This window comes from Muscardinus avellanarius (genome assembly GCF_963383645.1).
Source record: "Muscardinus avellanarius genome assembly, chromosome: X".
Taxonomy (NCBI): domain Eukaryota; kingdom Metazoa; phylum Chordata; class Mammalia; order Rodentia; family Gliridae; genus Muscardinus; species Muscardinus avellanarius.
In genome coordinates this window covers 23,734,591-23,761,586 of record NC_137792.1, presented here as the reverse complement: position 1 = coordinate 23,761,586, position 26,996 = coordinate 23,734,591, and the positions used below count along the sequence as shown (strand labels likewise).

Sequence of the window (26,996 nt, the reverse complement as noted above, 5' to 3'; positions counted from 1 at the left end):
AAAGATTCCATTTCAGCACAATTCAACATCTGAGGATGAAAAGAGAAAGTGCAGACCTTTTAAAATCTGTTTAGCCTTTGTGTTATTTTGTTAAAATGATAAACTCTACCCCCTTTAAGGGACTGAGACTGAATATTGAAAATTGTAAAGCAAAATCACTAGGCAAAACCTAAGGGAAGCTGGCATTTGGTTAAACACAACAAATGAACAAGTGCCAAAGAGTTACATTTAAGGGCACCGGCAGTCATTTAGTTACAGGCAATTAACAATAGTCCTTGGAAAACTCCAGTATGGGCTGAGGGAAAACACATTGATTATTGCTGCAGTAGTAGACTGCTTTCGGAATAAATTGCTTCAATTTAAAACTAGATTTGCTACAAGCATTTTGAGCAATGACTACAATTTTTTTCTTATCAAGACAGTTGGAGCAAGCAACCTTTTAAAAGAAACAGCTAATTAAAATAAAGCGCATGCCATCTCTCAGTATATTGGATTACATTGCAAATAATAAATGTATTTGGTTTACACTAATCTTGCTGCAATTACCTAGCATAGTTTGAGATCCTGTTTTTTATTGGCCTGTATCTGGTGTTCTTCTTTACAAACTTTTTCTGCTAGAAATCTTTGAAGAAGTAAAGATTTTAAACAAATAAATAAAAGTTATATTTTTTAACTCATTTGAAGTTTTGATTTTGTATTTCTATTTGATTTTTGTACATACACAGATGTGCGTATATAATCTTTTCTAAAGCATAAATGAAGATTTTAGGTAGCTTCTTCCTATATAGTTCATTCTAAGATTGGTTCATTATTTATAAAAATTTCCTTGAAATTTTCTGTCCTGATTTATATGCAGTAAAATGCAAGTTGGTGGGGGAAATGCATGATAGACACTATAATGATCTCAGTTTATTCATTAGCCTCACCGAGTACATTTTTCTTCTCTCATTGTGTTATAAAGAGCTAAAGTTTATAAGGATTTATCCATCCACATAAATTCATATGCATATTTATTTCTCTGGAGCAGTATAACTTATTTGTTCTTGGCAGAAAGATAATTATGCTCAGCCTACAAAGATATTCAACTCAGTTCTACAATACATCAGCTATAATACAACTGCTTCTAAATGAAGCAGTTATATATATTTTGGGGATAGCAGATTAAGAAACTGAACTGCTATTCACATAATAGTAAGAAAATGTTTAGAAAGGTATAAACTGGTATATAAGATAGTGGTTGTGCTTTTGTATCAGTCATTTTTGGAGCAAGGTGAGGTACATAAAAATATAATAAGAATGAAAATAGCTCCTGAATGGAGCAGCTTGATCTGTATAACCAAACATTTGAACAAAAGATTACATTCAATGTAGTAGAGTTTGCCATTTTGGAAAGAGTTGTTTTTTTCTTCTTTTTTTGCCAAAGCATCAAATTAACTTTTATTTACTGCCAATCAAGTATACAAATATGGTCATTGTCTATGACCCATCATTGAAGCCTAGTTTTCACTAAGGTCTCAGAAGCCCTAGGAACTTAATTGTTACATGTTAATGAACCATTAAAAACAAAAACAAAAAAAAATAAATTGAAAGACTGGAGGAAAAAAAGTACTATTCTCTACCCATTTGGATTGAAATGTGGTTTTTCTCTTCCCAATTAGATGAGAGGGGTTTTAACCTAGCTTTTTCTAATTAAAGTTAGGACCATTCATAAGTGGGATTTTTAAAAGATGAATTATAATGAATAATGACAGTAATTGAGTAAAGTATTAACTCATGAGTTCATATTAATTATAAACAAACAAATATAAAAGAAAATATAACTCCTAAAAGCAGAATTCTAGCAAGTAAATACAAAAGAAATGATAGAGTTGTAAGTGATCATTTTTCAGCCATTATAATAACAAGCAATTTAGGGAAGAATTATCAATTGATGTTAAATTATTGAGTGAAAGATTGGAGAGGCAGAATATACGCACTGTCTCCAAAATACTCCCCTACTGATTATTTATCCATTGAGGTGAAAGTGAACTCCATCTTACAGAAGTGATTAAAGTTAACACAATTAGTAGTGGGATAAATTGACATCATTTTCCCCTTGGCGTATTATAAAGAATGTTACTTATGCAGTGATCCAGCCAGGAACACATAAACATTTGAAAAATGAACAATTCTCAGGTCAACCTAAAATGGACAACTATTAAAAATGAAATGAAATCTTGTCTATTGGGGGCTCTATTTTCTGTACCTGTGTTTCAACCCCTTTTTCTATGTTTGGAAAACTTTCTTATATTACTCCTCTGAAAAGATTATTGATTATTTTGGTTTTACCTTATATTTACTCTTCTATGCCTATTTCTCTTATGTTGGGTCTTGTAATATTGGCCCACATCTCTTCTAAGTCCAATTCATGTCTCAAAGGTTTTTTTCCTAAATTATATACTATATGAAATGACCAAATTATGAAATGGTTATCGTCTAAGAGTGAGATTCTATTTTTCATGTGGTCTAGTCTGTTTACAGTTTGTATTGATGTCTTCACTTCAATAATTGCATCCTTCACTTCCTTCAGAGCTTCTTTCTGATTCCTGTTCAGGGTGTTTGAGAAAAGGCCTACTACATCACATAATAATCAAATTGACGAACATAGAGGCCAAAGAGAGGATCTTAAAGGCAATGAAAGTAAGGACCAAGTGACCTTCAGAGGCAAACCAATAAAAATCACTCCAGACTTCCCAAACCAAGTCCTGAAAGCCAGGAGAACCTGGAGCAGCATACTTCAAACTCAGAAAATTTGCAGTCCCCAATTTCCTACCCAACAAAAATATCTTTCAAATTGGATGGGGAAGTAAAAATCTTCCACAACAAACAGAAGTTGAAAGAATTTATATCTTCCAAACCAGTACTAGAGAAAATACTCAAAGAGATTAATTACAAAGTAGAAATAAATAATAAATGCCAGAATCAGAGAAACAATTTCTATCAAACAAACAAATAAGCAAAGAAAAAACACTACTTTAAACATAGGTTAAAACTCAAAATTTTCAGAATTAAAAATCATCTATCAATAATCACAATGAATATAAATGGTCTCAACTCTACAATAAAAAGACATAAGGTGGCACAATGGATTAAAAACCTTAATACATCTATTTTCTACCTGCAAGAAACATACTTTTTAAGTAAAAATACTTATAAACTAAACATGAAGGTCTGGAGCAAAGTAATTTATGCTAATGGAACTCAAAGAAAAGCAGGAGTAGCATCTATGATTTCAGACAAATTATACTTCAAGGCTAAACTTATCAGAAGAGACAAAGAAGATCCTTAGAGGTTAAAGGAAAAACCCACAAGAGGATATTAAGATAGTCAACATTTATTCCCCAAATATAGGCACAACCATTTTCATAAAACAAACTCTTCATGATATTAAGCCACACATAAATCCCAATACAATAATATTGGGAGACATTAATAGTCCTCTCACACCCCTATACTGATCTTCTAGACAATAGGTCAGTAAAGATGTCTTAGACCCAAAGATCACCATAAAGCAATTGAACCTATTACACACACACACACACACACACACACACACACACACACACCAAAAGCTGATTGATTGAAAAAATAAATAAACAAGATAGATAAACCAGTAGCCAGACTAACCAAAAGAAAGAATCAACCCAAATCACCAAAACAGGGGGAGGAAAAGGTGTTATTACTACTGACAAAATGGAAATCCAGAGAATTATAAGAAACTACTTTGAAAACCTATACTCCAACAAAATGGAAAACCTAGAAGAAACTGACAAATTTCTAAACACATACAACCTTTCTAAATTGAATCAAGAAGATACAGAAAAATTAAAATGAGTAATAGTAATCAAAGATTGAAGCAGCAATAACAAACCTACCATCAAAGAAAACCCAGGACCAGATGGTTTCACAAGTGAATTTTATAAAACCTTTATAGAAGAGTTAATCCCAATATTCCTCAATCTATTCCATGAAAGTAATGCAACTCTTTCAAATATATTCTATGTAGCCAATACCACATTAATAACAAAACCAAATAAATACAGCTCAAGAAAAAAACTACAGGCCTGTATCATTGATGAATTTAGATGCAAAACTGATAAACAAAATACTAGCAATGCTTATTCAAACCCATGCAAAGTAAGTTATACACTATAAACTTATATAAAGTTATAAAATTTTATAAATAAAATTCCATGGAATTCACCACATAAACAGAATTAAAGACAAAAATCACATGATCATTTCAATAGATGCTGAAGAAGCATTTGACAAAGTCCAACACACATTTATACAAAAAGCACTCCAGAGAATCATAATAGAAGGAACGTACCTCAACATTATAAAGGCAATATACAATAGGCCCACAGCCAACATCATATTAAATGGGTAAATCTTCAAGAGTTCCCCCTAAAAATATGAACAGGACAATGCTTTCCACTATCACCACTCCTTTTTATTAATATTTGAGATTCTAGCCAGAGCAATAAGACAAGAAAATAAAACCAAATGAGTACAAATAGGAAAAGACGAACTAAAATTATCTGTATTTGCAGATGATATGATATTATACTTAGAAGACCAAACTCGACCAAAAGGCTCATTGAATTTATCGACAATTTCAGCAAAGTGTCTGGATACAAAATAAATCTTAAAAAAATCAGAAGTTTGCCAGGCGTGGTGGTGCACACTTGTAGTCCCCGTGCTTGGGAGGCTGAGACAGGAGGATCGCACAGGTTCAAAGCCAGCCTCAGCTACTAAGTGAGGCTCTCGGCAACATAGTGAGACCCTGTTTCCAAATAAAATATAAAATCAGTCTGGGAGTATAGCTCGAAGGTAGAAAGCCTCTGGGTTCCACCCCCAGTACCATCAAAAAATAAATAAATAAATCAGAAGCTTTCCTGTATGTCAACCATATGTCCACGAAAAAGAAATCCAGAAATCATGATATCCCACAAAGAATACTTAATAAACCTAACCAAGGAAGTAAAATAACTCTACAAGGAAAATTATAAAATATTGAAAAAAGAAATCAAAGAAGACCTTAGAAGATGGAAAGAACATCCATTTTCTTGGATAGGCAAAATTAACATAATCAAAATGGCCATTCCTTCAAAAGTGATCCACAGATTCAATTCAATATCCATTAAACTACCAAGGTCATTCTTCACAGACATAGAAAAATCAGTCCTTATATTAATTTGTAACAAAAAACTCACAATAGCCAAAGCAGTGCTCAACAAAAAGAACCATGTAAGAGGCATCACAATACCTGACTTTAAACTTTACCACAAAACCATAGTAATAAAAATAGCATGATATTGGTATAAAAACAGACATGTAGACCAATGGCACTGAATAAAAGACTCAGAAACAAATCCACATATTTATAGCCAATTAATTTTTTTGACAAAGGGGCTAAAAACATACCCTGGACTTAAGATAGCTTAATTAATTAATTTTGTATATAGATAAAGAACATATGTGGAAATTTATTATTTTTTTTGTGGTACTAGAGATTGAACCCAAGGGTATTCTAACTTAGAACTACACCTCTAGCCCCACATTTAATTTTTTAAATTTTGAAACAGGATATCACTAAATTGCCAAAAAGCCTTGCTAAGTTTCTGAGTCAGGCTCAAATTGGAGATCCTTCTATCTTAGCCTCCCAAGTACTGCAGGTATTCATCAACGCACTCAGCCTACTGTATTATTCCTATAAGTTTTGGGAAATGTTTGCAATTTTTGTTCTAAAATAAAAATATTTTAAAAAGTCAAATGTTAAGATCACATTGTTACAAATATTATTGTAATTAAAGTGTATTTGGGATTGATTACTTCTGAATTAAAATTTATAATTACTTTAATGTAATCTGTTCAAAGTGTTCAATTTAATCTTCTTAAAATATATTGTCACTTTGGAATTTTCTTCAGGAACTGTTAGCTGATTTACACTTCCTAAGGAAGAAAGTTGTAACCTCTTTAATTGGCATTTACGTTCCTTTACTCCAATTGAAGCAATTAACTAACCTCCAGTCAAAACTATTCCACTCATGTGAACTTCTTTTGACATGTTTTTGCCAATTTTGTACCAACCCAGAAACTTTCCCTTCCATATATCAAATCCCTACCAATCTTGCAAGGGAAGACTAAGATCTGCACTTTCAGTGAAGCATTCCCAGTCAAAGTAATTTAGCATGCTTAAGACATATATTTCCTGTTGCTTCTCTATCACTTTCCAAATTACATATTAACAGGTAATTTTTAGCTATGGTTTTATATTATAAACAATTACTTTATCTTAGTATCCTTGCTCTGGTAGTTCCCACTGATTAGGAATGTTTTCCCCCTAGATTTCTGGATGGCCATCTCTACATCTTGTGTCTTTGTTCATGCAGCACCATCTCAAATTGGTACACTGAGTACTCCTTCCAAGCCACAAACCAATGGCTGTACTTTTCTTTATTTAATCTTATAATTATTATATCACTAACATAATAAGGAATATGTTTATTACTAAATATATTATTATTTTTTGTTTTTGTTGTACTTGGATTTAAATTCCAATAGGGTGAGTTTGTTTTTGTTCTGTTTGTTTTTGTCTCTTTCTTATTTCTTACTGATAATTCCAACTGCCTTGACAAAAATCTAATGCATTATAGTTACTCAGTGATTACTTTTTGAGTAAATAAAAGACTAGATGATTAAGATCATGCTTAATTTTGTAATAAAAAGTTATTTATATGTTTCTACTATAAGATTCTAATATCTCTGTGATCTGGTTTTCTAATCAAAGTGTCATAAGGTTCAAGAAATGATGAGGTATAATTATTAATATCCAGTCCATTAGGTCAGCAATAAAACATCATTATATAGAAAATATAAAAGTATATATTAAATGTATAGATTTAAAATCATACTATAAACCGGGCGTGGTGGCACACACTTGTAATCCCCGTGCTTGGGAGGCTGAGACAGGAGGATCGCACAGGTTTGAAGCCAGCCTCAGCTACTTAGTGAGGCTCTCAGCAACTTAGTGAGACCCTGTTTCCAAATAAAGTATAAAAATAGGTCTGGGAGTATAGCCTGGAGGTAGAAAAGCCCCTGGGTTCCACCCCCACTACCAAAAAAAATCATACTATAGACTTAAAATTATCTTTCATTCATAAATCTAATGACATCATAGTTTTGTATAGATGAATAGAACTAAGAAAGTTTATATTCACTTAGCATTTGGAAACTAGTTTTGTACTTCTCAAATCTTACATATTGTTATTCAACATTTTTTATGTGTGTGGTGCTGGGGATAGAACCCAGAACTTTGTGGATGCTAGGTAAGCACCCTACCACTAAACTGCACCCCCAGTCCTCAAATTTTTCTTTCCATTCATTCATTAATTCATTTTCTATTTGTTTAATTTTGTTTAATAAGTTTTAGGAATTAAACGACTACTAATTGAGTGATGGAAATGTTCATTGCCTAAATGGAACTTCTCTCTAGTTGCAGAGTCAGACATGTAAGCAGATATTTAATAACAAAGTAATAACAGCTAACATTTATTGAGCACTGAAGTGTCTCTGTGCTAGACCTCTTATATGGGTTTAAGAACTGCTATAAATATCATAATCATGTGACAGGCAAGCAACTCACTCATGTTGTTTTTGTGTGTGTGGTTTTAATTCCTTATCTCGGAATTAAACCCAGGAGAATTCTACCTCCTCATTACAGCCCCATCCCCATTTTTATTTTATTTTATTTTATTTTATTTTATTTTATTTTATTTTGAAACAGGGTCTCACTAGGTTGTTGAGAGTCTTGATACATTACTGAGGCTGTCCTGGAACCTGCAATCCTCCTGTCTCAGCTTCTCAAGTGCTAAGATTATAGGAATGTGGCACAGGCTTTTTTTTTTCTTTTGAAATCAAATAGCATGTGCCTTGTTGATAAATATTTTGGGAGATTCATGTACCAGCTAAGCCAGTTTCCATAAATTAGAGAATAATAGAGCAAGGATTCTCCCTTGGGAAAAATTTGTATATATTTTTAAAATGTACAGTGTGGAGTTGCTAACACAGACAGAGCTTTAATGCAGAAAACCTTTCCCCTTTAGACTATAAAATCAATGTTGACATATCTCTATCTAAAAACTATAACATTATATATTTGTACAAAGATATAGGCATACAACAAACTCAGATGGGGCTCTTTTATTTTAGATCTTATAAGATTAAGTATGATGGGGGAGAAATCAGAAAAAGAAGAAAGATACTGCTATAATAAAGAACAAAAAGGGCCTCAGGTGACCAGCTTAGAAGACAGGGATATTGTATATCAAGGTGTCAAACTTCACTGATGCCTAAAGAAAATATCTTAGAATAAAAAGTATTTGCTTTCCCTCTGCTAGGAATTTCCTTCTTAACATGTCATACAAATAGACAGGCACAGATGGAATGTTACAAAACATCTCTTGAGAGAAAATTGTCAGAATGAAGGTGGCATTGCCATTTCACTCTTCTTTTTTAAAGGGATGGAGTGTTTATACTGAAAACAATCCTCCACCAGAGGATATGTTGTCACTGTTTGAACTCTTTGTTCTTCCACTGGGAATGCTTTGGGTTGCCCAAAGAACCCAGAACATCTGGATTGCTTAGATAACCAATAGAAGCCATGTTTTCTACAGAAACTGAATTCTTCTAAAAAATTGACTATTAGTATATTAAATTGATTGAAATAAATTGATTAAAATTTGAATACTTGTAAAAAGTTATTGTATTGCAGTATATAAAATGGAAAGCATTAATAAACTTCAGAATTTTATTAATTTTCTTACCTTCAGGTTTTAATATATTTTCTAATTAGCAAAAGCATCAGAATAAAATGTGTCTGACAAAAGCCATTGGTAACAGTTTCTCTCTTGAGATAAGTTTCATTCAAAATCTTGGTTATTCCAGAGTTAGAGACTATTAAGGCAAAAACAATAGCAAGACCATATGGTATTTAATTTTGCCCAATGGGAGTAGTAGAAAAATCTATTTTTCTCTCTTGAATGTTTTATGTACTTTTATTTGTGTAGTATAGTCTCACATTATAATATAGTTCAAAGTGACAGTGACATACATTCACACATCACTTAATGAGATTTTTCCCTCTCTCTCTACTCCTTTCTTTTAGCCATTGAATGTTTTTGATAACCCTGTTTCCTGAATACAGAAACATGCTGAGGAAAATGGTAAAAAAAATTCTTGCTTTCTCCTTTTGTAAAGAGATATATGCAAGAATTTATTAAACTTTTAAAAAATATTTGTCTTACTAAAAATCAATGGTGAAATGTGCAAGTTTTGGGGACTACTGGTAGCACAATCCACTACTTGTTATTTTTTCCTAAGGGAGGAAGAAAGAGCTCCTTAAACCATGACAAAGATGAGAACAAATTTATTGGCTCATATAGTTTAGTGGCTTCTATAGTTGGGATACATGAAGGGCCTGTTCTCTATAATGAATTCTCTTTTACCAAAAGAGTAAAAACACAACCCTGGTTCACAAATAATAGGACATTATCTTATCATCTTTCTGTTTATATTGTTTATAACACATGAAAATTAGAATTAGTTTGCAGAAACTATGTAGAAGTAAAGGTGTCCTCCAAATGTAATGTTTTCTAAGATAGATAGAGAATGGGAGCAATCATGTACATTAAAGCAAATATATTTCAGTATACCTTTAAAATGTGCAAATAGCAGGACATGGTGGTGCATGCCTATAATCCCAGTACATGGGAGGCTGAGACAGGAGGATTTCAAGTTTGAGGGCAGTCTCAGCAATTTAGTGAGACCTAGTTTCAGAATTAAAAAATAAAATAAAGTAGGGTAGGAGGTATAGTTCAGAGGTAGAATGCTTCTGGGTTCAGTACCAAAAAATGTGCAAATAATTGTGTGTGGAAGCACATATATGTAATTCCTGTACTTGGGAAACTGAGGAGGGAGGATCACAGGTTTGAATCTTCAACAATTTAATGAGACTCTGTTTCCAAATTAAAAAAAATATGGCAGGGACCATGGCTCAGAGTTAGAATGCCTCTTGGGTCAATCACTAGCACCAAACAAACAAACAAACAAACAAAATAACAACAACTACAAGAAAGTAAAAATAACTTGATTTTATAGCAAAGAAATTAATGATGATTTTCCTGTAAACATTTAAAAATATTGGGGAAGGGCTAAATGAGTGATGTGTGCAAGTGCCTCTACCATCTTATACTCCATTAAGATGTATAACTACAATGCACCAATAAAAAATTTAAAATTGCAAAAAAAACTTAGTGACTGTAGCAAAATAGTTTTACTTTTATGAATCTATAGGCTATGCTTATTGTAAAAAAATTAAAATGGAATAAGGATGATAAAAATAAATTGATGGCCAGAGAAATCATGCCACCCTAGCCAGGCATGGTGGCCCATGCTTATAATTCTAGTATTTTGTAGGCAGACACAAGAGAATTACATGGTAAAGGCCAGCCTCAGCAACTTGGTGAGGCTCTCACAACTTATTGAAATCCTGTTTTAAAATGAAAAAGCAAACAACGATTGGGGTCTAACTCAGAGGTAGAATGACCATGAGTTCAATCCCTAGTACAAAAAAAAATCATATAAGTCTAAGATAACTATTGTTTATTTCAATAGTGCATTATTCTAAAGTATTTTCTTCTTTTTCTTTTCTTTTTTGTGGTACTAAGGATTGAACGAGAGGCATTCTACCTTTGATATTCCTCCAGCCCTTTTTATTTTTGCCTTGAAATAGGATATTGGTAGGTTGATGAGAATATCCTTAAGTTGCTGAGGCTGGTCTTAAACCTGCAATCATCCTGTCTCAGCCTTTCAAGTACTAGAATCACAGGCATGCACCACCATAATATAGACAAGTCATCAATTATTTAAAATATTAACACTATAAAATAGCTTATATTTTGCCTTTTACTTTGGATATCTTGGGAAGGAGTTGTCCAAAGTAATCTATAAAATGAGTTCTGCTAAAAGTCCTCTTGGTAACCACTTTAGCCTAATTCATTATCTATTTACATATCTACCCAACCATCATTTAAAGATACCTGGTTCAGTAAAGTATAGCATGATTTTTTAGCGCCACTCTTGAGTCTTTCTTAATAATTTTGGCAACATTATACAGATATTCATATGAAAATTAGGTTAAAACATCTGGTTTGGAAGTGTGGATTTTGACTTTCATTGAGACTAATTCAATTTTTTTATATGTTTGTTTTGGTAATGGAGATTGAACCCAGTGGCATTCTACCTCTGACTTACACCATCAGCATACTTTAGTTTTTATTTTGAAACAGGATCTCACTACATTGTTGAGGCTGGCTGGCCTTGAACCTGCTCTTTCTTCTCTGTCTCAATCCCCAAGTTACCACCAGGTAGCCATGCACCAGCAGACCTGGAAATTGCATTGTTTTAAAGATAAAGAAACTAACTAAACTGGTATATGAAGAGTGAAGTTGAAAATAAATGAATTTTTATGTTGCCACTGATCACAATCTATCAAGAAGGAAATGAAATAGAATTTTATTGTGATATCCTTAATGTATTCATTTAAGCTACTTTTAATATTGAGGTATTTAAATAATATAGAAAGATTTTCTCATTTCAGGAGAATTAGAAGTACACCAAAGGAGTTGTGAGTCATTACCTTGAACTATGGGACAGTATAAACGAATTTCCAAGCTGTACTTATTTTATATTACATACTAGAATTAGAATTTCAAACTGATTTAAGCAAGACAATTTACATTTCATTCTTTCAGGCTTTGATAATGACTTCTTTCATTTTAATTTATATGAATTTGGCAACTATTACAAGTCAGTACTATTGTCACATATTATTATAAGGAACTGTAATTTATTGTTTTGCATTTATAGGAACTAAGGATCTGATGCAACTTTACAAAACTTAAATCATAAGAAAAATCTCAGAGAACAGCAACAACAATTAATTTGTCTTCAGGATTTTCAAAATGGAGCACAATGTTTCAAAGCTTTAAACATATGTAAAATCTGATGAACAGCCTAGTATATATTATTAGTCACTCAGTGTTTAATATGTTCTTTGAAGATTCCTCTACTGGGGCTTAGGAACAAAATAATAAAATAGAAGAATAATGAAACAAAGAAATTTGCAATAAATCACACTAATCTGAAAAATCAAAACCAAAAACAGTTTCGTGAAACTGTCAAGTTTTTCATCACAGTTCATACTTCTTTTTTAATTTTTTATTGGTGCATTATATTCATACATCATACTTCTTTTTAATCAATCTTCATTCATATTATAGTTCAATTAATGGTAATGATTTTTAAAATAACTTTCAAGGGCTTTCCTAAGTATGCCAAAGGATTTTTATTCTTGGTTAAAAATAAAACCTAATTGTCCACTTTTAGTTTAGGGAACTCAACTTCCCGATATATTACTTTTCATAGAACACATGCTAAATATAGAACATGTGCCCTAAAAGTAGAGACAAATTGCTAACATATTTCTTACAGATGGCAAATGTAATTCTCAGCACTAAAATATAATACAAGTTACCATGGTAATCTATTGGAAATCAACACAGTTTTTCCTGCTATATGACCTGAGAGAGTAGTTAGCATTTTTTATGTGCCATGTCTAATTTCTCACTTTACTGACCTGGTTGTCAAAGTTTGACATACAGAAATTGCCTATTAAAAGTTGTATCTTATATTTTATGACCCAGTTGTGACAATTCTTGGCTAAATGTAGGAATTCACAGCCATACAAATGTACAACCATTTCCCTACCCTCAACAATGTTGTTTTCATGCCCCAAGATGGTGTCAGACATCCCTCTGGAAGTAGTGACTTAATTACTAGGGATACTTAACCAGGCCCTTTACCTGTGACTGGCACTCAATACATACTTTTTGAAAGGGAATGACTTGGTACTTTTCATGCTAGCAACTTATATGAACTATCGCCTTTAAGTAGCTTTCTGCAAAGTGAGTGGGATACGAAGCATCATCAACAAACAGGTAGATTTGATCTAAAATAATGAAAATATGAAGATGGTTGTAAGAAGAAAGAGAGCAATTGGTGACAGATGATGGCCATCAAAATGCTATCCTGTGTATGGTTTTTAATCACACATTGTCAGATTTTGCTCTTGTGCACTGGATGATTTTGGTGGGTTTTCTGAAATGTTTGAAAGTGAACTGTTTTTATTTCTAGAACACCCTGTCACTTTCTAACTCTAAAATTTAGTTCCAGTGGATTCCCTCAGCCCTCACTTTAGGTTTGTGTTTTCCATTTTCTGTGAGACACTAGACAGATACCTGTTAAAATGAATTAAACTATTGCACACATAGGAAGAGTTTATTCTGCTTGTGTTATTCCTTTTTTGCCTATTTTGCTGCAGTATTGGTGAACTATAATATACTAGAGTTCAGTTTCCATACTATGCTCATTCTTATTACACGTAATTGAAATTTAGCTAAATTCAAGTGTTCAAAACAGGAAACGAGCCATATTTTTTCTTACCCTATATCTTGTTGCTCATTGACAATTGCTATTTGAATAGGCTGAAATTTATATATATAATACATATATTTATATACACATATATTTTAAAAATATATATTATTTTATATATTTAAGCCTATATATATATATATATACAGTTCATATATGCATTATTATAAAATTCCCAAGTGTATTTTATTTTTTAAAAATGGGATATGTAGGAACTTTGTCCGACAATGAGGGCCTTTTTCATTTAAGAGGTTAATTATTTTAATATGTGAAGAGAGTGGCCTCTAGGATACCTCTCTCAGTAGTGAATGTATTGTATAAGCCACAATTTCATTGCATATGGGAGGCAAGTAACCTCATTATGTGTAGAGTGTGAGGGAAATGTACCAATGTTTAAATAGGTTCAAAGGTGTTGACCATGTAAAGAAATGAGGCAATTAGTTGAAAATAGTCCTACTGACTGGCTGTACTCTGCTTTCATTCCTTTTTCATGAAAATGGTGAGCTCAGAGAGAGTTAGTTGCTCTTGTTAGATACTACCAATTTTATTAGGAGCTGCTGTCTAGGCAAGGACCTTGATGTGCCAATTGTGGTCCAGAGACCCAGTAGTAGCAGCCTCAATAAGGATCTTGATTGAAATTCAAATATTGAGTTCCACCCCAGACTAATGAATTCAAATTGCTTTTTAACAAGCTCCCAAGGTGATTTGTGTGTACTACAAAGTTTGTAAAGCACTAGTACAGGACTCCTAGCAGACTCTCTAATAGAGGAAACCCAAAGAACCTAAGTTTTGTCAGTTCCTATCGTATAAGCACTTGTTCTGTTTTTTTTTATTATTATTATTATTATTTGGTACAGGGGACTGAACCCAGGGACTTATGTATGCTAGAAAAAAATGCTCTACCAATGAGTTATATCCCCATTCCTAAGCTCTTATCCTGTTAACCTCTGAATCAAATTTGGTATAATGTTGGAAAGTTTTCAAAAAGAAAATCATTTCAAGGAAGGGATGCAGTTTCTGCAATCCATACTATATAATAGTGATTCTAGACTGGGGGAAACTTTGTTCCTTCCCCCCAGAGACATTTGGCAATGTCTGGAGACATTTTTGGATGTAATAACTAGAGATGGTACTATGGTCATCTAGTCTGCGAGGGTCAGGTGTGCCCCTAAACAGTCTCCAATACACAGAAAAACCCTCATCATGACAAAGAATTGCCCGGCTCAAAAATCTTAATAGTGACAAGATTGAAGTCAGGCATGGTGGTGATGCCTGTAATCCCAGTACTTGGAAGGCTGAGACAAGAGAATTACAGGTTGGAGGCTAACCTCAGCAGTTTAGTGTGGCCATTGGATTAGCAACACTCTGCTTAAAAATAAAAAATAAAAGCTGAGCATGGTGGCACACGCTTGTAATCCCAGCATTTGGGAGGCTGAGACAGGAGGATCACGCTTTGCAGCCAGCCTCAGCTACTTAGTGAGGCCTTCTGCAATTTAGTGAGACCCTGTTTCAAAATAAATAATTAAAAAAAATAGGACTGAGGTGTAGCTTGGGGATAGAATGCCCCTGGGTTCCATCCCCAGTACCACAATAAATAAATAAATAAATAAATAAATAAATACGAATAAGTATAGCTTGAAGGTGGAATACCCTTAGGTTCAATACTAAGCACCACCAGAAAAAAAAAAGTAAGAAAAGAAAAAATTTAGAAACTTTACTGTAGACAAAATATAGATTACTCAGAAAACATTTAAGAATATGACAGGCAAGAACACATTTTTTTCTTGTGATATGAGGGACTGAATTCAAGGACATTCTAACTCTGAGCTATATCCCCAAACCTTATTATTAATTTAGGTTTTTTGTTTCATTTTGAAGCAGGGTTTCACAGAGTAGCTGAGGGCCTTACTATGGTTGCTGAGTTTGGCCTTGAAATGATGATCTTTCTGTCTCATTCATCCAAATACTGTAATTACTGGAGTGCATCACTGCACCCAGCTCAGTACAAGATCTATCAAGAATCTAATATTTAGTTAGAAAAACAAGTGTAAAACAATAAAACAAATAAAGGACTCCCACTGACTATGACTATGTATGATTAAGTATTTAAGGGCCTTGGTTCTAAGAATTAATTCATGGTCTCCAATATTGGTTTTGCTTTGCTATTCACTAGTTGATAAATAAGCTAATTATCATATAGTGATTCTTTTCTTTCACCGCAAATATATCACTTGGATACTGTTCACAGGAAGGAACAATGAGTGATCAAACTGACTAAAAAGTAAAACTATCAAGTTTCCATGCTATATTTAATCACTAAAAACAGGGATCAACAATTCTTTGAAAAAATATTTCATTGTTTTGGAAAAAATATTTAGGACTAATCTCACTTAAATTTTGTATTCTATGCTTAAGGAAATCATCAACTAAAAAAGTTAATTTTAATACCTGTTAGTTTTGTGACAAAGAGCTTTGTTGGAATGTCCTTTCTCAAGAAATTCAAAGGTACAATATTTTTTATCAAACAATTTGGACCATTCCTGTTACAGGCATTTATCATGGTCTCCAAGTGTGCATATATATATTTGCTTTAGTATTAGTTACCAATAAAAATATATGGAGTTGATGCCACCTATTTAGTTGTCTTAAATAAATTAGGGGTGCAAAAACAAGAAAAGTAGTACAGGACAGAAGAAAAAATTTTGACTGCAAAATGTCCTGATACTACTTGTTAAACCTAATGGCAATGATTTGGATACGCTACAGCAAAATAACTAACATTCTCTAATATTTGGGCACTGCATAAGCTAAGACTTACTAAAAGTGACTCATACATTGGCATCAATTCAGCTTTTAGTAGTTCATTGTCTTTCCAGGGAGACACTCTTTTATAGAAAGTTAGGATATTTTGATATCTCAGCAAGGTTTGGATTAACATACTCTGAAATCAGTGGTCAAGGATATCAATTGGCCAGCATCCAGGAGAGGTTTACAAAGTTTAATGATCTTACTGAAACTCTATTGTAAGCAAATGCCCTAAGCAAATAAAAACAAGACTAGGGTTGTACATTACAAAGATGATTCATTACAAGAAGGGATAAAAAGTTCACAATATCTAAATTCGTCCAACTTTAGAACAATGCATCTTAAATGATATGCACAGTAAATACATTGCTAAAGATATTTCTAGAACTAGGGAGTTTACTGAGCAAGTCTAATTTCTATCAATTACATTCTTTGGAGGTAGAAAGAGGGTATGCACAAGAACTAAAACAGTTTTGAGAGGTAAAAGAGAGAACCCAGATACTTATTATTATTAACTAGTGCTTAGTTACATAGTTACTTTGCCATTTCCTAAACTACTTTGTGATGAGTGAATTGCAATATTATTCTATTCAGTAAAGCAAACATAACCATTCAGAGTAGTATGGTTAATGAACACCCTTAATGTGAAAATTTCAAAATTAAATATTCACTAGGAATTATAACTCTATATTAAAAACACTTGGAATCAATTTAAAATGTAGAGGATGGCATTTCAAACTATATTGGTCCTTATTGCCTATCCATTTAATTTTATGAGTGGCTAGCACAGTGCCAGACACATAGTCTGTTCTTTGTGTATGCACGCGCGCGCACGCACGTGCACTCTCACACACAGTACCGAGGATAGAACCCAGGGGCATTCTACCTTCAAACTATGCCTCCAGCACTATTTTTTATTCTTTATTTTGTAACAGGGTCTCATTAAGTTGTAGAGGGCCTCACTAAGTAGCTAAGGCTGGCCGTGAACCTGCAATCTTCCTGTCTCAGCTTCTCAAGTACTGGGATTACAAGTGTGAGCCATCACACCCGGCTTAGTTTGTTCTTAATAGTCATCATTAAATGCATAAAGAAATGAATGAAGGTCTCCTAAGCTAAATCTAAGTAAATCTAACATAAGTTCAAATTCAGAAATGACGGAATAAAATTGCTGGAGCTAAAACTGACCATTTTAATAAAAGATAAATTAGAATTCAGGGAACTTTTAATGGAACACACAATTTCTGCATCCTTCATTACCCAGAATATCACATAGTTGGAGTAGAGAAATCTTGTAATAGCTTGTTAACATTTATTGGGTGCTAAGTATGTGTCAGACACTATGATAAGTATTGACATATATGAGTTCATTTAATCCTCACAGCTGCTCTATGTGATAAGACTTTTTATTACTCCCATTTTATAGAAGAGAAATTTGAGGCTCACAGAGATGGATTAGTTTGATAAAGATAGCACAGTTAGGAAGAAAGTTTCAATCTTGAGCACAGCCAGCCTAGCTGCTGTTGTAATATCGGCCACTCCTTTGGGAGTTGTCTTTTGCAAGACTAATTCCTCTCCCTTGGTCCTTTGCATGTTTACTTCCCCTCCCTTCCACCAGCATTCTGAATCCTAAAGAGAGGCCAAACCTAAATGATTAAGATGATAACTACTAAATAATTTTTCTTTAGAGTCTACAGAATCCAGAACATCTGGGGACCTTCAGATAACTTCAGAATGTGTTAATGCCCCTTCTTATTCTTTAATTCTGTGTATAGCTAACGCCAGGCATGTAAATTGCTGTGAGATTTCACTTGCAGAAAAGTAGTATGTTTGTTTAAATATCTACAGGAACTAGCCCCAGGAGGTCAAGATTGATTAAGAAGTTTGGCAAGAAAAAAAAAAAAAACAACAAAAACCCAGACACACACCCAAGATAACCAAGACTCAGTTCTGCATGCTGTTTTTCTGCCCATCCTTCTTTTATTCTTCCTTTCTCTCCCAATAAAAGCCCTTTGTATCTTTGCATTTTCTAAGTCAGAGCTTTGAGAACAACAGTACCTCTATTTTCCAGGGTGCCAGTCCTCGAATAAAACTGATTTCCTTTTCAACAACTCCCATCTCTCTCAAGTATTGACTTTCTAGTAGTGAGTAGTCAGACCTGGGTCCAGTAACACAGAGTCCATACCCTTAATTATTAAAGTGTATTGCTCCCGTTAGTAAAAATGTTTGTTCACACTGTGAAGTCATCTAGAGTGAAAGTGTGAATGAAACACAATGAGAATGAAGAAGGAGTTCAGTACTGACTGATAGATAGAAGCCTGGATAAGCCCAAGGCCAGAGCATAGTGCTGCTGAATATCCATCTGGAGTATTATTTGTATTGGAGAAATGGAAAAGATACAAAATGAAGGGAGTGGAAAAAGCCAGTGTTTTGGAGAGAAACAGAAGGCCAGTATTAAATAGATGTCAAGACAGATAGTAGCAATTAGAAACCCAAGCAAAGGCATCTGGGTGAAAGAATCAGATACCAAATTGGATCAAGTATGGGCAATGGCAAGAAAGAGAAATATCCCAGTAATTAATGTATAACTCTCTTACTGTTATTCCTTTTGAAGCCAGGATTTAACTCTCAAGCTTGTCAGGTATGGGACTAGCAAAGAGGACTGAATAGAATCTCCTGGTGAGAGTGAGGAGTAAAAGGTAGAGTAAGAGGTAGAAGTCATAAAGAAATAGGGCCCCATGAACTTTTGCCTTCATCCTCATCTCTCTGTCACTGCATATTTTGTTATCATTATAGTAAGTAACTATATATCTATATTCTATGCCTGATGTGATTCTGTCCACAAGAACCTTTGGTGGTTATAAGAATTGATGATTTTGGATATTCTCAAACAAGGTTTTTCTCTGGTCAAATCTGGTAGATTTTTCAGCTGGATTTCATAAAATTAAGATAAAAACTTAACAAAGGATCCATCCTAGCTCAGATTCAGACTCATTTGGTAGATGGAAGTTGTGTCTCAAAGAATCCATACCACCCAGTGAAATGCTCTGAAATCATACAATTAGATCAATACTCTGGAATAAAAAGTAACAGCGGAGGGAAATTGCTTAGATAATTTGGCAAAGGTATGTCCTAGAAAGTCTACCTGTCAGAAGAAATGGTAGTGTGTTTTATACAGGTTCTGTGTCAAGAAGTGTTATATCTCTTCAGAGATGTTTTGGAAAGGAGGATGTTTTATAAAAGACTATTTGATGGTCTATAAGTTAAGGAAATGAGTAAATGACAAAAATACATGAATACTAGTGACAGCTTTCAGTTGTTTCTTTGAGCATTAGTCTTCTGAGCTACGTTGCAACTCATCTGATACCTTTAGAGTTGCTAGTATGAAGAAATTTTACTTTCTCAGGGACTCTAGACCTATTGGCTCATATATGCCGTGTCTTGTCTTTTGAACCTTGCAGGATTGATCTCTAAATTATGTCATATGTTGACCAAAGGCTTTTCTTATTTTGCAAGATGGGCAGATCATTTCACATGAAAATAAGCCCTTGAAGAGCAGGAGATTTCATCCGTTACTGTCTTTATAAATTGATGACTCATTTGTTCCAGCTCCCTTAAAAGGAAGGCACACACTTATTTGAAGAGGGACTTTTAAAGTACATAAGATTCAAGGACTCTTTTTAGCTTCTTGATGCTTTTATTTTAATAAGAAAAAGAATGTTTCTGATATAAATACAAATTTGAAAAACATAGTGGAAGATCTATGTATTAAAACGTATTCTAAAATTGATCACAAATTTTTTTATGTTTAGAGAATCAGATTTTACTGGAAATTTTTTTTCTACAATTGTCTTGATTTCTCAGACATTTATTTTTCTAGAACTGGAAGCTTTTGTAGCTTTGGGCAGCATAACCTTAGGCTAAACATGCTAAAAATAACCTGGAGGTGTTTGACCCCTACTGGCTAGGTGCCTGTCTGCAAAAACCGACTTTTAATAGCTTTACCCTTAGATAAAATTCTTTTCATTTTACTTCTTCTCTCCTTATTATTGCTACTTAAGTTTCACCTCTACTTTGCCCTAAATGGAAATAAATGTATGTTGTTCAAATGAACAGATTATTTTTTTTGCGGGTCTGAGGATGAAACCCAGGGGCATTTGACCTCTGAGCTTCACTTCCTGCCCTATTTCTTATTTTTTATTCTGAAACAGACTCTCACTGAGTTGCGGAGGGCCTCACTAAGTAGCTGAGGCTGTCTGCAAACCACAATCCTCCTGTCTCAGCCTCCCAAATGCTGGGATTACAAGTGTGCACCACCACGCCCAGCTTCAAATCAACAGATTTTATATGTGTTCTATAACTTCCCTCCACTACTTCAGCTCTTAAGGAATAATTTAAATTAATTAATTAGTGTATGTTCAAGAGAGTGACAAGAATATTAAAAGGATTTCATCCACAAAAAAATGAAGAAATAAAGGTCTAGGAGGGTCATGGTGACTGTCATCAAACATTTGAAGGGCTGTCTTGGAAGTGATTTAAAGTGTAGAATTAGGTTTTTACCAAAGATAAAATGATCTTCCTTGAGAGGAAATGTGATCCAGAAGAAGTTGGTAGACCACTTGAAAAGATATGATAGAAGAATGAGTAGGTAAATTTTATATTAAGTTGCCTGAAACATTGAGAAGGTCTTTCTGTTCTACTATATATATATATATATATATATATATATATATATATATTTCTAGTCATATTCCTTCATTGACTAGCTATATGTTCAGCTATAGAATCATTGCTGTGTACTGCTTACCTTTCCCTTTTACTCACATCCAAAAAGAAAAGATTATTTTAATACCATAGTCACCTCGACAACAGAGATGTCTGTTTTAATAGTTTTTCAGTAACATTATTCAAAGAGACTGTATTCCCTAACAAAGTAGGAAGAAGCATCTTCAATGTTCTCTTTCTTTTCAAACCTCAAGGAGTATAGGATTAAACATGGATTTTGAAATTAAAATCATTGTAAATTTGCTGAGTAAGAGAACATCAAGTGTACTTATTCCAAAGACTAGAAAGTTTTCACTTAGCATAATGTAGAAAAAAATGTATTTTTCTCTTGTAATGTGCATATAAAACTTCACTAATTCAAAGGTGTGGCTAACATTTTACAATTGGCTCTAATTTCATATAATCAATATACATTTATATATATTTAATCCTGTGTATAAGGTGATGGGGCTGCTGTGGAGTCAGAGATGCTGTGGCAGAAATTGCACTCAACCACAATATATCTTCCTTATAATAAATTATTGGGAGGATGTTACATATTTAAAAGTATTACAAGGTAGAAAAATGTCAAGAATTATTGCACTAAGAATTCGCCATGCACAGTTCTTAAAGGAAAGAAACAACTTTCCAAAAATAAACAATATTTGTCTTAAAATATTTATTTTTAATAATCTAATGTATATTCCTAAGAATGATAAATAGCATTTAATTAAATATTTTATGAGTGAAGTTTCTACATCAAGCCCTTCAAATTGATTGTCCTCTTTTATCTTTAATACACACTAAGCCAGGCATGCTAGCTCATGCTTATAATCCTAGTCCTTGGGAGGCTGAAACAGGAGGATCACAGTTTCAAGGACAGCCTCAGCAAGTAGAAAGATTCTCATCAACCTAGACAGATCTTATTTCAAAATAAAAAATAAAAATAGGGCTGGGGCTATAGCTTATAAGTAGAATGTTCCTGTGTTCAATCTCTAGTAATATATACACACACACACATGCACACGCGTGAGTTGATGCTATTATTTTCCTTATTTTTAATATAAAATGACACTTATGAAAGATAAATACCTTTCTCAAAGCTCTACATTTTATATTAAAACAGTATAAAGACTTCAAACTTTATTCTACTGCCTGAGCTAGTCATGTATCTCACAGCATTGTCAATTTTAATGATACTAGTGCTAATTTGATTATTTCATTTAGGATAAGTTTGTGGAGAAAAAACAAATTTGGTTTTTCTGGTTCCCAATAATTTTCTTCCCAATGTATGTTCAGTTTATCACTCACGTGTGGAAAGTAACACTCACCCCGTTTATGAAGGAGCATACTGGCATGTCGACGTCCATTTCCATTTTCAACATAACAGGAATAATTTCCCAAGTCACCTTCTTCCACAGAGTCCACAATTAATGAGATAGAAACTTCTTGTTCCCCAAGATGCTCCTTAAGAATTCTAAAACATAAAGCAAAACAAAACAAAAAATCCCCCCTATACATATATATGAAAAAGAAAGAAATATAGATGAATCTGAATCTGGTACGAAAATACCTAGAGAATCTGTGCTTCAAATTTGACTATGGATCTATGATATACTAATTAAATTATATCCAGTTGTGGTGGCACAGGCTTGTAGTCCCAGCATTCAGGAGGCAGAGACTAGAAGATGGCAGTTTGTGGACAGCCTCATCTACTTAGGGAGGCTCTTTGTAACTCAGTGAGACACTTCTCTAATGTCCATGATGTACATTGACAAACATATCAAAGTAAGTCACTAAGCCAAACATGAGAAGGAGGGAGGGGGAGGGCATTGGTTGGGAATGGGATAAGGGACAATTGTGTGATGTGTGCATGTATGTCTCCACCATCTGCATCCCATTAAGATGTATGAATACAATGCGCCAATAAAAATAAAAAAAAATTAAAAAGGCTAAACAATAGGTCTGGGGGTGTAGCTCCAAGATACAATACACCTGGGTTCCAACCTGGTACCAGAAAAAATAAATTAAATTATATTATACACTTCTTCACTTCTAATGAGGAAGCTTGTCTTTCTAGATGCTAATAAAGTTGCAGTTAATTATCACTTTTAGCAGGACAATCATATTGTCATAATAGGTGAGAGAGACCTTGAAAAAAGTTTACAAATTGCTTAAAGAAGAAACATGATATAAGAGTGAGACAAAAATTATAGTCTTATGTTGGATGCCTAATTATATATAGAAGATTGGTTTTTAAAAAGAAAGATAGAAAAATTTTCTGAGCTATTTTGACATTTCATTGAAAGCTCCAGCCTGACTTTTGTTAAAGGTACAAGGCAGTTGTCTATTTTAAAAGAAATATAAATTATAAATTTATAGACTAAAAGTTCTGGTAAATACTTAACTCCAAAATTTAAAATAAATGGTGATTACTCACCAAATATACTGTCAGATTTTATCAATCTCTGAGAGCGAACTAAACTTTTTCAAACTAGGGTTCTCTTCACCTGCTCTCAATTTTCTACCACCACTCTCCCATCTCTTTGACAACTCATCTGTGTGTAGCATTTTCTAATGTAGAATTTAAAAAATACTCTTCCAAAATATTCCCTGATGATACACAAAACCAGAGAAGGTACAAGCTAGGAAGTTTATAATCCGTTCTTACTTTTACTATTTCAAAGAGTATGGATAAAGAGATAAAAGTGGAGTTTCACATATAAAAAATGGCAGAGGAACATTTTTAGTACATATTGGATAATTGTCCATCCAGACATTCCAGAATCCAACTGGAACCTCTAGAGTCATATAGTCTTATTTATTTGTTGTAAGAAAGAACATCCCAATAAAATATTATGTGAAAGTTTTATGTTTTTATTTTTATTGAAAAACATCTTATATCATACTTCTGATGTTTAAAAAGTGTTGATATTTAAAAAGGGGAATCATGGTTGAATTGCTCAGATATACCCAGAAGATGCAGGCTGTAGATGGGAGAATGCTTAGAAATGATCATAAGTTTTATTTGGTTATAATTTAGTTATTATTATGAATGTTCTTATTTACATTATAATTAACCTAAGTGTGTCCAAGTGTAGTTTTAGTCAACATAAAGTATCTTGACACTTAAAAGTAAGTGAATACATATATAAATACATTGAAAAATAGACTTAAATATTATTAAGCCTTCAAAACAGATGGTATTTTTAATCTTTATCCTCGAGTTATCGTGTGTGTGTGTGGGGGGGGCACTGGATATTGAATCCAGGGGTATTCTACCTCCAAATTATACCCCCAGCCCTTTTAAATTTTTGTATTGTGAAACAGAGTCTCTCTAGGTTAATGAGAGTCTCACTATTTGCTGAGGCTATCCCTGAACCTGCAATCCTCCTAACTCAGCCTCCCAAGTACTGGGATTAAGATTGTGCCACCATGCCCAGCTTCTTGGTATCATTTCAATTCTGTAAATATTTAGAATTTAGAGTCAGACTAAGAAAGATTATTAAAATGGTTTGTATATCTTTCCTCACTACAAGTACTTTATAGTCTACATAGTAGCTTAAATATGTAAAAACATAAAAGGAAATGATGAATTGTGTTTGAGTTTTCTAAATGCTTTGTTAATGTTTCCTCCTGAAAATTAAAAAATAAGCTCTTGCAAAAAAAAAGAAAGCACACAGATTTCCCCCAAAGATAGAATAGGCATCTATGTTTCCTATTTTAATGGTATTTTAATCTTAACATCCAGTATATTCTTTAATGAAACACTTCTATTTAAATCTCTCTTAAATTATTTGTAAATGGCATTCATATTTTTCAGTTCCATAGTCAGTCTCTTATCAGTGCTTTGAATATTAGACTATGTTATCTTGTTAATAGAAAAACCAAAAGGAAAAATTAATTTTGTATTAGTTCACTTTTCATTCACAGAGTAAATGATAATTTGAATGTACAATTTAAAAGAAAAAATATTTTACCTGATATCACTTTCCCAAACTCTGTTTTCATCCAGATCTTCAATAAACTTCTCTCCTTTCATCCAATAAATTAAAGGACTGACATCTCCACTGTACCCAAAGAAAGCTCTGCAGGTTAGATTAGCTGAGTCACCTGAAGAGAGAAATAATAGAAACGTGTTATAAGACTATGGGTACATATTTATTTTAGGCAAACTGGCAGGTAACATTTTGATCATTTCATTGATTTAATCAAACATCTTTCTAAAAGAATAATTTTCAGGTATTTTCTACCTTTGTCAAATTTACAGGATGTGTGCTTTTTACATTATGGCTTGTTTAATGGAATGGGAGTTACTTATAAGATTTACAAGAAGACCTGTCAGTTATTTTATAGACTGTTCTTCCAATTATGTTTGTCTGGTGTTTTCTCACTATTACATTTAGGCTGTGAATTACTGGGACAAATACTACAGAGGTGATATGTCCTTCTCAAAGCATGATATCAGAGGGCATATAATATTGACAATTATAAGATTTTATAGGGCAGAGGGAAAATGATTCCCAATCTTGAATATGCGAAATAGAGAAAGAACACAATCTTTGGCTGGGAAAGTAAACAATAAACTGCTATTAGAAAAAAATGTTTTTCTTCATAGGGAATAAACATTTTAACATATGCCTAGATCAACAGAGTACATTAAAACAATAAATTCATGGTAATAAATATTTGAGATTTTCATCAGAGGTAAAATCAGCAATTCATATATTATAGAAACACTCCTAAGCACAGTTTTGAGAGATATTTACTAACAAGTTCAGTTTGAGGCTTTCTTAGGAACCTACTTCCTTGCACCTTAAGATCATAAAATTATCAGGACTGCTTGGTAATATTCCCACAGTTAATGGCTACAGCTAATTGAGAAAGTTTGCCTAAGAGTTTCTTGCCTCAATACAACTGGTGAGTACGGGTTGGTCGATTACTTAATAAGGTAAGTGAAAGTCCATAACTAAGACATTTATGGTTTATTTCCGGACAGTCTATGCCACTTTACAAACCCCTGGTTTATACAGGCCTCCGCCAGCATGACAGAACGAAATATTCCAGCACATACTAGTTTTATGATTCTGCTGGCTTCATCGGAGCCAGAAATTATGATGTGGAAAGAGTTTCAGTAGGGGCCTACTCCAGTTGTATGCATACCAGCAGGCATTAAATCCACTTCCAGCTTTTAATTAGGAACTTCCACTTAGCTTATTAAATAATTGACCAATTTATATCACCATTATAATGGTCCCTCCTCAGCAGCATAGTGAAAGAAACTAACCTCCATGGTATCACTGATATAAGATTTATTACAGAATTCTTTTAAAGTTGTATAAATACTTATAAACACACATATATATCAATAATGTACACAATGTATTATTTTTGAGGTGAGACTTAATGCCTAGTACTCATAAATAAAAATGTTTAAAGATTTCTTAATTTTACAGTACAATTTGATTTTACAGTGTGCTCATCTTGTGAACATGCAACAATGAATGCTTGTTATTTATGAGCTACATAGTATATGTTATATTTAAATGAAAGTTAAAACAGTATTAACAATACAATTTTGCTAAATAGGAGGACTTAAACATTTTGATAACATCATTAGCAACCCAGGCTGACACTGCTTAGCAGAAAGGCCAGTTGAGATTCTCATTGGGACTTTAATTAGTTTCTCACATTCTTTTTCATTTCTCTAATTCTTTATTCGTCTCCCATAAATTCTGCCACATTTAGAAAATGATCCTGCACCTATGAGAGGACTGTTCTTTCTCAGTCATCATGGCTCATGGGGTCTTTGAATACCCACTTTGCTTAGAGCG

At 33.2% G+C, this 26,996-nt stretch overlaps 1 protein-coding gene across 1 annotated transcript in view; it reads right to left on the bottom strand.

The window, feature by feature from the left end:
- Window positions 1-26,996, bottom strand: part of IL1RAPL1 (interleukin 1 receptor accessory protein like 1) — a gene marked incomplete at both ends in the record, with an annotated part of 1,089,212 nt that overhangs the window by 21,487 nt on the left and 1,040,729 nt on the right. The window contains 2 exons of the mRNA XM_080718753.1: window positions 22,494-22,639; window positions 25,143-25,275. Of these exons, the coding sequence (XP_080574879.1) occupies window positions 22,494-22,639; window positions 25,143-25,275 (279 nt within the window). The remainder of the gene's footprint in view (window positions 1-22,493; window positions 22,640-25,142; window positions 25,276-26,996) is intronic.